The following is an 18,430-nucleotide window of genomic DNA, read 5'->3' on the forward strand; positions in this document are numbered from 1 at the left end:
TGGATAAACGTGCAGTGACGTAAGCATTCTGTATCCGTGTTTTGTTTGGTCAGAGGTGACGTTTGCAGTTGCACTTGCAGCGGTCGTCTGCATATGAATCTAGGTGAAAGGTGAAAATGGACGGCGATTGACATACGCTACAGGGACCACTATCTAGCGTCATTCACGAGCCTGGAAGTGTGACGTCAAATGTTCAGGTTAGTCTCATCTAAGACCACTGGGATATCATATACAATGCAATGCGGAGATTGACATTTATTATTTGCATAACAAAGCTACATTATTATTATTGTTAGTCAATTTTTCGTAAGCAGGAAGGGAAGACCTGGGGGTTGATCGGCCTATCCCAGCTCATTTTGGATACGAGGCGCTAGCTCGGACCGAGCGAATGATGAATGCAGCCTATGGTGTGACGTCTACGTAAAAGGAATTAATCTTGCTTAATGGACAGCCAAACATCATTATCCCATTTGTTATTGTGACACGTTCTTATGGCAACGGTAATGGATGCCTCGCTGGTTTCAATATTCTCTGGAACAGCGATTTAATGAACCGCCGTGGTTGGACACTTGTCACTTTATTCGCCACTGAACAACGAGACTGTGCTCTCCCTTCATCACGACATAAGGAAAGACTTGACACCGGTGAGGGACGGAACCAAGATGGATGTGTGGAGGGAGAATGTCAGTAACGCGATGCCCCTCGAAGACAAGCGGCCGATTGTTACACCCACCCAAGACTACCCAGTTCGGACTACCTTCATCGATATGGGAAGAAGTGATGTTAAAGAGAAAAGAAGATGCAGATTCAGTGAGGGATTACAGGGCGACTTCAATGATGATCGTACTTTCGCTGATCGGTTTCGGGAATTTGGAAGAAACACAACTTTCCATGGATTGGGTTATGTGACCAACAACAAGTATAATTATATGAGAAGGTGAGTCTCTTCTTTTGGGTAAATTAGAGGATTTAATAGAATAGTTGTTGAGTTTAAAGACACTGGACACCATTTGTAATTTTAAAAGACTAGTCTTCACAGTTGGTGTATCTCACCTATGCATAAAATAACAACCCTGTGAAGATTTGAGCTCAATCGGTGGTCGAAGTTGTGAGATACAAATGAAAAAAAAACACCCTAGTCGCACCATGGTCACACGAAGTTGTAGGCTTTCAGAATGATTGATTTCGAGACCGCAAATTCTAAATCTGAGGTCTCGAAATCAAACTCGTGGAAATTACGTCTTTCTCGAAAACTACGTTACTTTAGAGGGAGCTTTTTCTCTCAATGTTTTATACCATCAACCTCTCCCAATTGCTCGTAATAGTTATTTTGAGTAATTACCAATAGTGTCCACTGCTTTTAAGTCTTTCTGGTGGAAGCACCACCCCCCCCCCCCCCGAAAAAAAAACCTAAAAAACTAAAAAAAAAAAAAAACATCCCAACAAACACAGAAGCTTGAATACATCATGCTACAAGAAAAACAATTCGAGTACAATCATGGCATGGAAAAACAAGTCATTATTACTAGTCGAGCTCTTTAAGGTTTTAATAATAAAAAAGTGTCAAAAAAAAAACAATTGTTTTTTTTATTTAGTGAGTTCTCATAGATTTTAGTAATTATTTAAGAGGAATTATGATTAATTTTTCGAGACTACGGACTTTACGAGAGGATTCGGTGATTCTGTGCGATCGTACGATCCTAGTTTTCTACTTTGAGGTCTGCGTCACTTGACTAGTTTTTTGCACGCCCATGCTGACGTTTACGAAATAAAAACGAGCAAATTAAATTAAATAGATCGTAAACAAATACAACCGGAACATGTGTTAAGCACAAACTTGAGCTGAAGACTAACATATACAATAATATGGTACTGTTAATTTTACAACTTACTATAGATGTTAATTTAAAAAAAAAGTTTCTGAAAATAGAGGTTTTCTCGATCAAATTCGGCAAATGAGCAGTCAGTTTCATTTTCGAGCGTTCGAATTAAAGCTGTTTTGCCTCTACAATTGTTACTGCGTTTCAAATTCAGAATTCGGCCTTTCGAATTCGTTCTGAATCGAGTCAAATCCCTTTAGTACTCTGTTCAATTTAGCGTAGCGTCATTCTTTTTCGTGACACACACGCCTCAAGAAGCGTCTGCAAATTTGAATGCTGCTTTGATGAATTGTTAAATTGAATGATTATTTTGTTAAATCGAATGAAGCAACATTACATTTGACTAATCAAAAACGAAATCGAATGACCCATTTTTATTAGCATTCGATTTCGTGCGAAAAGGAATAGCTTGGTGGTTAATTTGGCTGCCTATTTGTCGAAATTGACCGAGAAAACCTATATATGCAAAGAAGTAAATACGGCCTATTGTCCAAGAGATAAGTTGGGAGCCACACAAAAATACAACATGAGGAATGAGTAAGAACATACTAAACGTGACAGCGAAAACTAAAACTCTTAAAAAGTATTAATAATCATGGAAATAACAGTGTAATGAACCGTCATCAATGCGTTTGGTAATTACCCTAAAGTTTGGTGGCTATATAGCCTCCGTTAACAGGGAACGCCTTAGGCTTTGTACGGTCCATTAACAGCGACCAACCACAAACCCACCCGGTCGTTATACATCGCTGTATAGTAAGGCTCCTCACACTGCCTGTGACTATAATTAATTTTTGCTGAAATTAATTAATTAGCAGATGCTATGTGGATAAAGAATATCCTTACTTTTGGTTGTTACCTTCATACCGATGTATTTGATTCAGAATAGCGCGACGTTTGAATTGTCGGCGTATTGCCGAAACTGAGCGGGGAAAAACCCCTGTTATAATAAAAAAAAATATATATAATATTAAAAATTAACTTTTACGTGTGATCATTCATCATTAATTATGGATGAGACCATCCTCCTACTTCTTCTTTTGTTTGATATTCGGAACAAGGTGAACATTGAATGTAATTAAATTGATAAGTTAGTTTCTTCAAGCCACTTGAAGTACCCAAATCCTTTAAGGGGTCCATATCTTAAAGACTCTACAAGGTTTGAAGATAATGATAGTGGAAAGCTTCCCTTCAAATATTACTTACTAAGGTGCTGTAGTTTTTGAGAAATGTAATGAAGATACGTTTGTAAATGCTTAAAATAATGTTGGTCTCATGAGACGAAAATTATTTTCATGACATTGTTTTACTCATAACCCCAAAACTACAGCACGTAATATTTTCAGGGAAGCTTTCTACTATCATTATCTTCAAACTGTGTAAGTTTTAAGTAAATATGTGGACATTGTGTTTTTTGTCCTTCAAACAGTATATACACCCTTTAAGGGACAGTTTAACAAAAGGGTACACCAAATAATTGTGTTCCCACGAATTATTTATTCGGTCCCTCGAAATCTTAGATAGATCGAAATAACATTCCAGTTCTGTGTTTACAATTGTAAATTTTAGTATTGTTATACTTTTGTGGCAGTGTCATAGCCGAGCGGTTGAGAGCACCGGGTTCAAGCACTGGTTTTTGATCAGCGGGTCGTGGGTTCGGATCCCGGTCGTGACACTTGCTACATAACATTGGGGAGGTAGTACTTTCTGCTCTACCGGCCAGGCTTCGAATTGATGATACCCAAGCCTACATTCATATGGACTGTGAAAGGGGTAACCCTGTTTCCCTAGGAGTAGGTTGGCAATGGCCTCTGGAAAATATAATTGTAGCCCACACCTTGAAGTGGCCTTGTGTGTCAGGCGACTTGCATAAAAAAAAAAAAAAAAAAAAAAAAAAAAATACCTGTCCGTTTAGGGTATATTTATGAGTCTCTGCTAAATGTACAAACCACTTGAGTAATTGGGTACAAATTTTAACCATCATTTATAGGTATCTACGGATGGCATTAACCTCATAACGTTTTGTTTAACCGGCAAAACTTATTAAGGTTTTAATAAGCGCACACTTGTCACTGCTGTGGTATCACTGTCATTTAATTTAGTTATTGATTTATAATGGTTTTTCCTTTGTAAGTTTAACAATGGAGAGCGAAATTGCCTCTGCGATTAACAAACCAACGCTTATTTATGCACAGTTTTAATAAGAGACCGTCATTAAATATAAATAAAGGGTTCAAAACCGACTGGGCAGAAATATGCAAATAATGATTAGTGATTATTGCCCATGGGGTATACGAATTCAAGAACAACATGAAAATTCATCTAATAATTATTATGTGCGGTTTTTTTTACGGCTAGGGTATTTTACTAAAATAATAAGCTTCAACCATTATTTCAGGCATTTAATTGCATGTTTCGCAATAGCTGCTTATCTGCTGCTTATCGTTATAGAATATCTCGCTTACCAGAATTGGGTAACCGGCCAAAATACCATGTACATGTAGTGTACATCTCTTGCAACTTGTAAACATGTTTTTAAGAGGAACGCTAGGGTAAAGCTCAGTTTTTGCTTTGTCCTCATTCTCAAATAGAGAGAGTTGCCATATAAGTTTTAAACAAAATGTAAGTATGTAAATATCTCGCATCACGTTTAAACGATGTACAATGCAACTGAGTTCGTTATAATTTCCCCATAAAGAAAACATTTTGAAAACAATCTGCTTTTTACGGCTTCAAGACAATGGGCCGCCGATAAGATTTGAGAGGGAGAGGGCCGACAGAGCTGTCTTAGAAATAATGCTTTAAGCATTACTTTCAAATAATGAAATCAATGTCATAACTTGAGAAAGCCATTATTGCAACATAAATTTATATTCATCTATATTTAAGATCATTATTACCCTGATCACTGGGCTATTTCATTCCTTAAACCATTTCAGCTCCCTGGGGAGTATACAGCCTGCGCCTCTAAAGACGTAGCGCACAATATAAGCTAAACCAATCGATATAAGCAATTATAGTGAAGTGTTTTGCTCGAGGACACTTTATAGTCATGACCGGGATTCGAGCCCAGCACCGGAGCTTGAGTTCAATGCACTTATCCGCTCGGTCACTATTGCACCCCCACAGAGGGTATACCGTCCCACACTGGATGAGCATAGCCTAAAATTAATGAAAAACTAAAAGCAGCCCTTAATTCTTAGTTAAAGGCAGTGGACACTATTGGTAATTGTCAAAGACTAGCCTTCACAGTTGGTGTATCTCAACATGTGCATAAAATAACAAACCTGTGAAAATTTGAGCTCAATCGGTCATCGAACTTGCGAGATAATAATACAAGAAAAATAACCCTTGTCACACGAAGTTGTGTGCGTTAAGATGGTTGATTTCGAGACCTCAAGTTCTAAATCTGAGGTCTCGAAATCAATTTCGTGAAAATTACTTCTTTCTCGAAAACTATGGCACTTCAGAGGGAGCCGTTTCTCACGATGTTTTATACCATCAACCTCTCCCCATTACTCGTCACCAAGAAAGGTTTTATGCCAATAATTATTTTGAGTTAATACCAATAGTGTCCACTGCCTTTAAGAATGAAAAGTTATGAGTTATTTTCCGGATGATGTTTGTCTTCATACCCATTTATGTACATGTTTTTTTTTTATGTAAGTCAGTGTTGTGATATAGTCTGTTGGTGTGTTTGTTTGTTTGTTTGTTCTTTTTGTTTGTCTGTCCGTAGGTACGGGAATAAAAGCCTTGCTTCACCCTATGCCTAAACGTTGTCCTGTTTGTGATTATTTACTCAACTTCGGTGTAAATTGTCACTGTCTTGACCATATCTGTGGTTTGCCATTATTATTCATTATCATGTATATTTACTTTGATGATGTACACAAATGTAAATTTATGGCAACATTGAAATAAATGTATTGTGAAATGAATTAAAATAAAACAATAAATGAAAGGTACACCTTCACAATCCACACCAATAAACCAACATTGCGTGACATCAAAGTAGACGGAAGTGTAAAGCAGTAGCCTTACCCATAGCAACGTGTTTGCACAACATATAACCACAATATTAATTGCATTTAACTAATGGGATGGCTCACCAGTTGCTTTTAAGCCCCTTATGCAATCCAAGGGCAGTAGAGTAGTGCATTTTTTTTGTGGAGAAAAGAGTAATTTAAAAAAAAAGTAAGGGTGAAGCCTTTATTAGTTTTGACCTTAGTAAAGTCGTCCCAAAGCCCATTAAACGAAGGGTAAACATTTCGTAATTATTTCTAAATCTTATCACCATGGAAATATGCTTGGTATGAAACACTTAAAGACAGTGGACACTACTGGTCATTGTCAAAGACCAGTCCTCTCACTTTGTGTATCTCAATACATGCATAAAATAACAAACCCGCCTGTGAACATTTGTTATGTTGTGCATATGTTGAGATACACCAAGTGAGAAGACTGGTCTTTGACAATTACCAAAAGTGTCCAATGTATTTAATGGAACTAAACCAGATAACGCTTTTACCATGCAGCAGAATCAGCTTGGGGTGAGTCTTTGAACTTTACAGTCACCATTAACCTCGAAGCCCCTGTTATAACCGCAAGTTTTTTTCCTTCTTTTCTATAGGGACTGGGTGTACTACACATAAAGCACACATCACTGTTTTGGTTTATAAATTTATATGGATTCAGTGAACCTTTCAGAGTTTATGTACGCCTATACCATGCTAGAAAAGTTTGAGAACAGCCAGTTCTACACGCAATTACTTTATAAGCAGTAGGCTTACAGTCGAGGACTGTGCGGCCATGCATTGTTGTGAATGTTATTGGCATTATACTATAGCGTCCACAGGTTAAAGGAACACGTTGCCTTGGATCGGACGAGTTGGTCTATAAAAAGCGTTTGAAACCGTTTGTTATGAAATGCATATGGTTAGAAAGATGTTTTAAAAGTAGAATATAATGATCCACACGAGTATCACTAAAAACTGTACGGTTTTCTTTTTACGTCGCGAACTAACACGGTCGGCCATTTATGGAAGTCAAAATGTTTGACTCCCATAAATGGCCGACCGTGTTATAGGACGAGGTAAAAAGAAAACCACGCAATTTCGAGGCATATTTGTGTAGATCATTGTATTCTACTTTTACAACATCTTTCCAACCATATGCATTTTATAACGAACGGTTACAAAACGCGTTTCAAAGACCAACTCGACCGATCCAAGGCAACGTGTTCCTTTAATTATTGCATTTTATTAACGCATTTATAACTTGCTGGGGAGCAATTCCACTCGACACACAATTAATATGATTCCATTCAACTAAAAAACACAAGTTTGCCCCCGAAAAAGACCGAAAAAATAAATAAGTAGATAAAAAATAAAACAAACAAATCACAGGCATATTACTGGGCTTGTTTTCACTGCTTTTTTGTTTATTTCGTTGCTTTAGTCTTTTTTGATTCTCTTTTTATTTAGGTTGGGATGGTCTGCAGTTGTGCTGACTGTAAGTGGTGTACTTATAAGTCAGATCGTGACTCTCATCCTTCACTTTTACACCTACCCAATGACGAGCACAATTTCTATTAACTACGTGGAAACTATGACATTTCCAGCGGTGACCTTATGCAACTTCAACCAGTTCAAGAAATCCAAGTTCAATCAAATGGATCTGGATTTTATGAAAAAGTTATACGGACCTCTTGGGCGAGACGTCGACTCCAACGATTTCGATTCTATATCGATAAATGAGTCCGCGTTCGAAGATGACGATGATGTTATAACATGGCTTTTGTCGGCATCACACACCCTGGAAGATATGCTAATTGATTGTAAATGGAGATCGTCTCATAATTGCACAGCTAAAAACTTCACACGTCGATTCACAGACCATGGGGTCTGTTTTACGTTCAACGAGCCCGCCAATAAAGCTGAGCCGTTAAGTGTGCGGAACGCTGGAAGTCGAGACGGGCTGTATATGCGGCTGTACGCAGAGCATGACGAGTACACTTTCGGGGAGAGCACCGCGGCTGGATTCAGGGTGGGTTCACATTTTGCCAAGATTCTCATCAAATCCCTCTGTTTTGTATACTATTGGTCAAACATTTGCTCAAGAAACCTGACTGAGATAACAACTATCCGCTTCATACAGTGCTTGCCAGCTAGCTGATTCTATGCGAGTGCCATAATTATGCCAAGTAATAATAACAATTCACACCTTTTTTAATGCAGAATTACAATGATGTCTCAAAGCGCTTTTGGAAAGTAAAAAAGTCAAAACCAGGAACAAATTACAGAAAATACAGAAAGAACTTTAAAATGCTGCGTCAAACCGATATACCCATCCTCATTTATCCCAAATGCAATATGAAATCACAGTTTTACTTTCAAATTTTAATAATATTATTGTCATCCAGTCTCCATGTATTTTCTAGCGTAAATGCCTATCCCCTGTTATTAATTTAATGGTTTTCATGTAAATATATGTATAGCCCTAGAACTGTTTTTAATGTTTTAATGTGTTAACTGTACGCGAGCATTTAAATTACCTTTTTGCGGATCTAATAAAGATTGATTGAATTCAACTGAATTGAATCCAGTTAATAATTCAGTCATTCTCAACCGAAGAATGACATCGGCATTTTGTTCACAGTCGTTCTTTAACTTTAGCAGTACACTTGTATTTCATTACGTAAGTGCGCAGCAGTAGCCCTAACCATAGCAGGGTGTTTGTAGGGTAATTATAACCACAATTTATTGATTTAACTAATGGGACGGCTCACCAGTTGCTTTTAAGCCCTACGCAATCCAAGGGAATTAAAGTTATGTTAATTTGTGTAAAAGGAGTGGCTTTAAGTGAAAAAAAAAAAGAACTAGACGTGGCCTCTATTTGTTTACAGAGTCTTCTTCAAAGCCCAAGGGAGAGGGGGGGGGGGGGAGCTATACATTTGTCAAATACTTCTAAGATCAATAACCATGGAAGCAAACCTGAGAAGAAGCACTTCAGCTGTTGATTTCATTTTTGAGAAACGAATCCATTGTGATTTAGGTTTTGGGACTTGATCTTTATTTATAATTATCTTGCAGGTTTTGCTGCATCCGCAAGGTGTGTTACCGCTTGTACAGGAATTGGGCTTCTCTCTATCGCCTGGTTTTGAATCATCAGTGGCCGTCAGACAGAATAAAGTAATTTTAATTATAGATCTTTTAATTGTCAATTAAAATGATTCAAACACTTATTTAAACACTTATCGAAAGACGTATTATTGTTTTGCCATTTATTTATTGTGAAACATTTGTTAAAGGCACTGGACACTATTGGTGATTACTCAAAATAATTGCTAGCATAAAAACTGACTTGGTAATGAGCAATGGAGAGCTGTTGGATATTATAAAACATTGTGAGAAATGGCTCCCCCTCTTTTTTTTTTGCTCAGTGATTATAAAGTTCCTAAGTATACCAATCACCTGGATCGATATTTCCATCTGAAAGCTCACTGATTATAAAGTTCAGAAGTATACCAATCCCCTGGATCGATATTTCCATCTGAAAGCTCACTGACTATAAAGTTTATACCAGTACCAATACTCCAGAGAAAACGTTTCCATCTGAACCTCACTGATAATTGTAAAGTACACACCACAAGCAATCCGCTAGAGGAAAAAGAAATCCCTCTGAAGAAAGTTCAATGATTATAAGTTCATACCAATACCGATCCTCAAGAGAAGTATTTCTATCTGAAAGCTCACTGATTATAAAGTTCCCACACGCATCCTCCTTTTAATCTTTATTCCCTAAAGATCAAAACTCTGAAAGAGCCATTCAAATCCAATTGCACCGAGTCCAGACTAGGACATTCTGAAGTATACACAGTGCCAACTTGTCGATTCGAGTGCAAGGTGAAATTTGCTGTGGAGCGATGCGGTTGCCGTGACTACAGATGGCCAGGTAACCAAATCAAGAAATAACTAAACATTATTCTTGTGCCAACTCTTCACTCGTTTATTTCACTCTTATTATACACGTATGTATTTTCTTCTCTTTAAGGCAGTGGACACTATTGGTAATTGTTAAAGACTTCGTTTCAAAAAGACACTATAAAATACATGTTTGATTTGTGTTTCTTTTTCTAAACAAGTTATTATTTTTTACGCAGGCAACGAACCAATCTGTGATCCAGAGAAACAGATTAGATGTATCTACCCAAAAGAAGGTAATTACAGAGAAAATAATCATGATCAGAGAGAAAGCGGTTTACTCTCTCAAGTCATAAGCCCAGATTAAATCCTTATTTATTTTACATTCTTAAACTCCCGGAACAGAATTGACCCAGTTCCGGGTTCCAGGTGGCGCACCTATTTCCGGGTCAAGCCGCTGTCTGGAACGTGGTTACAAAAGATGAGATTTTAACCCGGATTTTGATTAAAATGGAACAATTTCTGAGTCATTTTGACGCAGATTCCGGGTTGTACTGATTCATGAACGGGACATGCCCAATGGTACCCGGATCCCGAAAAATTCTGACCCCGTAATATTTTATGTCAAGGCTAAACTTTGCATTTATTGCCTAAAATACCTTTCCGATTTTTTGTTAACCCAGAACATTGCACAATTAAATATCCGAGTTCAATGTTTTAATTGATGTTAGATTTGCATTGGAGATAAAAAAATGTGGTTGGTTTAACTCGGTGTACTCGGGACTTTCCCGAGTCCTGTGAAAAGAAGGATTTTTTTTACTGGACTGGGGAAAGTACTGAGTATACAGTGCTAACAACACACATCGGTGTAAGGGTTAAAACCAAAGATTATAGAGCGCCGCAAGGCGCAAGATGCGGAACTGAAGCTTTATCTATTGTTGGAACGTGAAATACGCATGGGCGCCATTTCAGCAAGTGAATGTTTTGTTTCCCATTGATATGAATGGTCATTGTCTGCACTGATCTACTGTTGTATCAAAAGAGTTACTTGCCGAAATGGCGTCCAGTGGGATTTCACATTTCAGCCCGAGTTCTGCATCTTGCGCCTTGCGGCGCTCTATAATCTTTGGTTAAAACCAATATGATTTCAATGTTGCTTTTCTCTTATTCACAGAAGAGTTCCAGAATACTGACGTGGAGTGTGATTGTCCGGATTCATGCAGCCTTACAACATACGAGAGTCGGATCTCGATGGGTTACTGGCCGGCGGATCACATAAGCAATTTTCACTCAACAAGGGAAAACATATCCGTTTCCAATATCAGGTATAACAAACCAAAGTGTCAAGTTTCTTGTGCAGAGTAATTAACTACACCAATTTTATAATAACCGGTTTTCTTGGCCAATTTCGGAATAAGAGCAGCAAATTTAACCATCAAGCTGTTCTATTTCGCGCAAAAACGAATGCTACTGAAAAGGGTCAAATGTAATGTTGCGTCATTCGATTTAACAAAACAATCATTTAATTTAAAAATTAATCAAAGCAGCATTCAAATTCGCAGTCGCTTCTGGAGGCGTGTTTGTCTCGAAAAAGAATGACGATACACTAAATTGAACATAGTGCTAAAGGAATTTGACTCGACTCAAAACGAAATTGAATGGCCGAATTCTGAATTTGAAACGCAGTAACAACTGGAAAGGCAAAACAGCTTTAATTCGAACACATGCAAATGAAATTGGCTGCTCATTTGCCGAATTTGACCGAGAAAACCTATAGTAATAATAAGAGGGGCTTCTTATATAGCGCGCGTTTCCGTCACTCAGTGACGTTCCTGGGGCTGTAACACACAGTATTGCAAGGAGTGTTGGAGGACGCTTTAATTATGAGATCTACTTTAACATAGCACCATGTAATAGTTTACAAAGTGCTGTGGCGCATTATCTGCCAAACAAACCAGTAATACCGGGGCGAACCCCTCTCTGTTCAATAAGTGCACTGTGTTATTTTACCTGCGGTACACTACACACGGGACCAACGGCTTCACGTCCCATCCGAAGGGCAAAGCATTATGACTCAGGTGTCACGACTGTGACTCGAACCCAACCCACGAACTGCTGAATAGAAAACACCAGAGTTTGAATCCGGTGCCCTTGAACCGATTGCCCATGACATTCCATCATCTGCTGTTTCATTGACAGGAAAAACTACTTGGATGTCTACATCTTCTTCGAGGAGTTGATGTATATTCAGATTGAACAGACGGAGGCCTTCAGCAGTTCATCATTGCAGAGTATGTCAAGAGTTCTCGAGACAAATCCTTCTTTTATGAAATGTTCTTTTCCTATCTGATAGCGTTTCTGTCTTGCATTACTGTTGTATCATTATTGTCCTTGTCCAACTCAACATTTCATACATTTGATGAGGCTAGACATTGGGCCGAATAAATAAAAACTAGCATTTGCTTTTACTAGCCTTTTACTTAAATCCTTATAAATAAAAGTAAGCCTTAATATTGCTAGTAATTGGTCGAACTAGTAGGTAAAAGCAATGCTTGAGGGACTCTTCTTAATGAGATGTAACTAAAACCGACATTTTACTATTACCTGTAGAGTTTCACAAGATACTGGGCCGTATAAAGGCCAGCATTAACAAATTTTGATAAGTTTAAGATCAGGCATGAGAATTTGCCCAAATCTCTTAAACGGATTAGTAAATGGTCAGAGAAAAGCACAATAGCGGCAGCGGCTATGATGAGGAAACAGCCAGCCTCTTCACGCCAGAGCTCCAGAGATTGGTACTTTTAGAGCAATTAAAGTACACAACAAATTTATAAGTAACATTTATAGTTGGATCATTAGGCCAAGGGAAAAATAACCCTTTAATACTGACCCGATACCGAGCCATAAATGCAACACTGTTGTGTAAGTAAAATTTCAAGCTCCTCATACAGTAGCCTGTAAAAATACAAGTAATTGCTACAGTATGTTAGTACAATGTCTATAAAGAGAAAGGTAATCCTGCGAGCAAAATGTTCATGCCTGATCTTTTACTTTTCAGTCTTCTTGCTAATGCTGGACCTTTAACTTGATAAGTAATTGCTAGTTTTTATTTATTCGGCCCATTATCTCGACGTTTGTCTACTTATTATTAACTTACAATACGTGTGTGAACGTGTGTCAACGATCGTACAATTTACATACACCTTATGCCGAACTTACGAGCCACACGCTGGCATGCGTCGAGAATTGTTGTGCATGCACACAATTGCTCGAAGACCTCGCCTTACAACGATGTATATGCTCTTAACGTAAACAAAACTTACCCATAACTTATTCGACGTACGCCAGCGTGTTTGCCAAAATTGTCATACGTCGGCATACGCTTGCTTAAACGTAAAGATGTGGCAAGGCCTTTTTCTACGACGTTTATCAGCGTGTTACAGCGTGCTCTTAACTTATACGAAACTAACCTGTATCTTTTTCGACGTATGTCAGCGTATTTCGCCAAAACTGTAATTCGTCTGCATACGCTGATTAAAATGTCAAGGTGTGACAGTACCTCTATAGGACCAGTTACTTGTCCTACTCGAGCTTTTCGTGGAATTTGCGGCAGTGCCTTTAACTTATTTTCTGGCATCTACTTGCAGGTAATATTGGCGGCTACATGGGACTGTTTTGTGGAATGAGTATCATCACAGTCATTGAGTGGCTAGACTTCCTTTCAGTCACCTTGATTCGGAAATTTCGCCATAAGAAGGATTAATCTCTCAAAGACATCGGTGGATCGTAGACGCCATCAAACAAATCGATGAAGGGTGGTTAGGATCATTTCGTACACTGTAACAACTGATTCTTCCTGGTTTCTATAAAATGTGACAACGCCAACTTCGTGTTATTTATCCCCATTACTATATCGTTGGTAAAATTAACACCGTGTTGTTGTGTTGTCACATAAAGATATCAAGATAATCAATTTAACACCCTAATGGTTGTCAGTGTACATATAGTACTAATAAGCCGTTAACAAAGCGGCACTTCATCGAAAACGAAGTGCAATAGATACATACAGTGTTCGCACTGCGCAGCAACTTTTTTTTGCTAGCAAGTGTCATAACATGTGTTTAAAATAAATCCGTATTATCTCGATATCGACAATTGATATTGTTTTAATGTTTTCTCTAAAAGTAAAGCATTTCATGGAATATTATTTCAAGAGAAGTCTTTCACCATAACCTTGTGTAAGCCTTGTAAGTTACTTGTAAATCTGTAAATTTTGTTTTATCTGTTCCGAAATGGTCCAATGGCTTTAACTGCAAACATTCTCTTTAGACCAGCCTATAATAAGAACAAGTAAATTACACATTTTGTACGTAGTAAAATTAAACATTTTAACTTGCCTCTGAAGAAGGTCCGGTTTGATCGAAAGCTAAGGCCATCTCCATACTCATTTTAGTAATATTTAATTGATTTACGTGTGCATTGTTGTTTGCAAATAGAGAATGTTTCTTTTGTGTTAAATATATTGAGACATATAAAGTTATATTAGTTATATGGTTTAACAATTAAAAATCAGGAAAAGAAGAAAAGGGAGAAGAAAAACCAAACATCTATTTGTTTTATCACATAATATACATTCACATTATACAGGCTCATCATAAAAATAGTAATTACAATAACTAGATTTTATACAGCGCTTTTCACACCCGAAGGGTGTCTCAAAGCGCTTCCAACATACCCCTGCCACTGGGCTTTAATTAATTCCTTAAACCATTTCGGCTCCCTTGGTGTATAACAGCCTTTTCAACAAATTTATATGCGCTGCTCGGCTAAACCAATCACAAGAACCAACTCTGCCCTCACAGGAACCCATTTACCCCTGGGTGGAGAAAAGCAATTACAGTTAAGTGTCTTTTTCAGGGGCACAAGTGTCATGACTCTGCCAATTCAATCAGCAATGTTATATTATTTGCTGCTGGTGTTTAATTTATGAAAAGTTTCAAAAGCAAGGTATATTAAACGGGAACTGTTAATAGCCACTATTAATTGCCATACTTTTAATTGAAAGAAGTTGCCCGGGTGAAGATAAAAACAGTCTATGTGCTTGTATTAAAACAATATTTGCTAAGCCTCGTTGAGCCATTAGAGAATGCAAACACGAGAGTTTTGCACATTTAAGATGGACATGAGCTTCCATCTAAATTAGTAATGAATAAAGGCACTGTACACTATTTACTAACTTGGGTAACGATCAATGGAGAGTTGTTGAAAGTTTAAAACATTGTGCGAAACGGCTTTCTTTGAAGTAACGTAGTTTTCGAGAAAAAGGTAATTTATCACTCAAATATTAGCAGGGCTGAAGCCGTTTTTAAGTGAATGAAAGCACACCAAATGTGAGCAATAATTATTTTTATGTTTAATTTTTCATCATTCTCTTCCAACTTCGACGACAAATTGAGTCAAAATATTGTCAAAGATTCGATATTTTATGCATAACGTTGGGATACACCAAGTGAGAATACTGGTCTTTGACAAAAAAACAAACGTGTATCAGTGCCTTTTTTACAGAGAGAAAAATCGCGACTGTCGCTTCCCCGGTCGTTCTTTCACTCCGTTTTTAATTCCTTGTCAAGTAGAAGTTAACAAAAAGGTCGACTGGCTTCTGACTCATTGGCACCCCGGACAAAGATTTCGTAAAAATAGGGATATCGTAAACTATGTTTTAAAATGTGTATTTCAATGTTGTTGTTTTTTCAAAGCCATTGGACACTTTCGGTAAACAGTATTGTCCAAGGCCCACACTTCTACCACAACTTCTATATCAAATAACAAACCTGTGTAAATTTAGGCTCAATCGGTCATCGGAGTCGGGAGAAAATAACGGGAAAACCCACCCTTGTTTCCCCACGTTTCGCCGTGTCATGACATGTGTTTAAATAAATCAGTAATTCTCGAATTGGAGAACTTATATGTTTTAATGTTTTCTCAAAAAGTAAACATTTCAAGAGAAGTCTTTCACCATTACCTTCTGTAAACCCGGTAAGTTATTTGTAAATCTGTGAACTTTTAATTTATTTTCTGTTCCGAAAGTGTCCAATGGCTTAAACACAAATTAATACCAAAATGTGTGTCACTGTATATATGTTTGTATATTATATTTACAAACGACATTTAAAGCCTTGGACCCTTTCGGTTCAGAAAAAAAATAAAAGTACACAGATTTACACATAACTTACAGGGTTTACAGAAGGCAATGGTGAAAGACTTCTCTTGAAATATTATTCCATGAAATGCTTTACTTTTTGAGAAAACAGCAAAACAATATAAATTCTCGTTAACCCTCTAGTCCCTGCACCGCCCGAGTTTGCCGAAATAATTTTGTTTTTCTTTTCAAGATTCTTGCAGTAACTTTACTGAAATCGTAGTTCAAATTTTTTAAAGATAGCCAAGGCTTATAATTTATAATTAAACGCACAATTTTTGACCCTTTCGGTACTATTTGTACAAGTCCTCATTGGGGAACAATAAAAACCCCTACGGTAATATTTATGGCGATTATTTTTGTATAATGATAAAATGGATACAATAGCTTGTCAAGACTTTTATCTGGCTCAATGCTGATTATTTGCGAAGGCATAAGTTTTCGACAATATCACCATGAATGATAAATACAGTTTCCTTTGTGTTTACTTTGTTGGGTAAGTGCTAAATTATTTCATCATCATTAGCTTCGTCAAGTCAACTGTGAAGAGAAAAATTAATAATGATCTATAAATAACTAGATGGATTCACCAATGCGTAGGCATACTATTGACTACCTAGTTTTATTTGGATGTTTCTTATTTTCTACAAACAAAAGCTATAGCGAGGTTTCCTCCTACCGCATAATACAGTGTATCGCTTTAGGTGGCTGGGCGGTCCAGTGGCTAAATGGTTAACGAGAATTACGGATTTATTTTAAACACATGTCATGACACGGCAAAACGCGCGGAAACAAGGGTGGGTTTTTCCGTTGTTTTCTCCCGACTCCGATGACCGATTGAGCCTAAATTTGCACAGGTTTGTTATTTGATGTAGAAGTTGTGGTATACAAAGTGTGGGCCTTGGACAACACTGTTTACCGAAAGGGTCCAATGGCTTTAAATAAATTATACAAATTGTAGACTTAAACCTAGTTGTCTGTAAACGACCTCAATTTGTCTACTATTAATTATAAGACTTACATATTTACAGCAAAGAAAATATATATTGTAAACAATTAAATAAATAAATTGTCCACGCAGAACATTATTGTGTTTAGATCTTTAAAAGGCAGTGGACACTATTGGTAATTACTCAAAATAACGATCAGCATAAAACCTCACTAACTTGGTAACGAGTAACTGGGAGAGGTTGATGGTATAAAACATTGTGAGAAACGGATCCCTCTGAAGTCTCCACGAATTTGATGTCGAGACCTCAGATTTAGAATTTGAGGTCTCGAACTCAAGTATGTATGAACTCAAAGGTGTTTTTTCTTCCATAGTTATCTCGCAACTCCGACGACCGATTGAGCTCAAATTTTTACAGGTTTGTTATTTTATGCATATGTTGAGATACGCCAACTGTGAAGACTAGTCTTTGACAATTACCAATAGTGTCCACTGTCTTTAAACTGTTCAAATTCAAAGAGGTGACTACGCTGATAAAAAGACACTGACACCGATTTTCACATAAGTGTGTACCAAAACCCTTGTAAGAAATTTGACCAAAACTATTTGGATATACGACCAACAAATGGTCTACGTGTGGAATGATTTATCCTCGTTTCCAATTTTGTTTGCATATTCATTAAAAAGAGAAATAGTTATCGTGACTAGGGTACGTCTCATGTGTGGCTGTCATTGCGTTTTAGCGGTAGGGGGTGTTTTGTCTCAACAGTCATGCTATTTATAATAATGAATTGTTAAGGATTGTTAATACAAAATTAAGAAATTGTAATTGTTAAGGAACACGTTACCTTTGATCGGGCGAGTTGGTCTTTGAAAAGCGTTTGAAACCGTTCGTTATGAAATGCAGATGGCTAGATAGATAATTTAAAATTAGAATATAATGATCCACACAAACATGCCTCGCTATTGCAAGATTTTCCTTATACGGCGCGAAGAAACAAGGTCGCCATTTTGTGTTGATAAAACTTTGACTTCTCAAAATGTCCGACCGTGTTAGCTCGCGACGTAAAAAGAAAACTGTGCAATTTCGAGTGATACTTGTGTGGATCAATATGTTCTACTTCTAAAATATCTATCTAACCATTTGCATTTATTAACAAACGGTTTCAAACGCTTTTCAAAGACCAACTCGTCCAATCCATGGCAACGAGTTCCTTTTAAGGCAAACTCCTTTACTCTTTACCACGCGGTGATTGACACCCAAGGATATTAAATCTATTAAGGCCCCAGTTGTCAAACCCTTTGAGTGAGCGACAGTCAATTAATCCCACTCTCTTAACGTAGACGCGTGAAAACACACTCGTTTTGTACGCCATATCTTTTTTGCACAGACCAATTATGGCGGACAACTCTTTTTAGATTGAAAGACCGGTACTTTCAACTCGATTTAGAATGATGTTCGTTCCAATTTCACTCACAA

General features: G+C 37.4%; 1 protein-coding gene across 1 annotated transcript; it reads left to right on the forward strand.

Annotated features, from left to right (window-relative positions):
* The first annotated feature begins 631 nt into the window (after nt 1-631).
* Nucleotides 632-13,565, forward strand: LOC117293751 (acid-sensing ion channel 3-like). Its single transcript, XM_033776178.1, has 8 exons — nt 632-937; nt 7,364-7,925; nt 8,972-9,070; nt 9,686-9,833; nt 10,042-10,098; nt 10,977-11,127; nt 12,002-12,093; nt 13,450-13,565. The coding sequence occupies exons 1-8, from the start codon at nt 663-665 to the stop codon at nt 13,563-13,565; spliced, it is 1,500 nt and encodes a 499-aa protein (XP_033632069.1). The 5' UTR covers nt 632-662.
* The last annotated feature ends 4,865 nt before the right edge of the window (nt 13,566-18,430 follow it).

The sequence above is a fragment of the Asterias rubens genome, chromosome 8 (genome assembly GCF_902459465.1).
Source record: "Asterias rubens chromosome 8, eAstRub1.3, whole genome shotgun sequence".
NCBI classification, from domain to species: Eukaryota; Metazoa; Echinodermata; class Asteroidea; order Forcipulatida; family Asteriidae; genus Asterias; species Asterias rubens.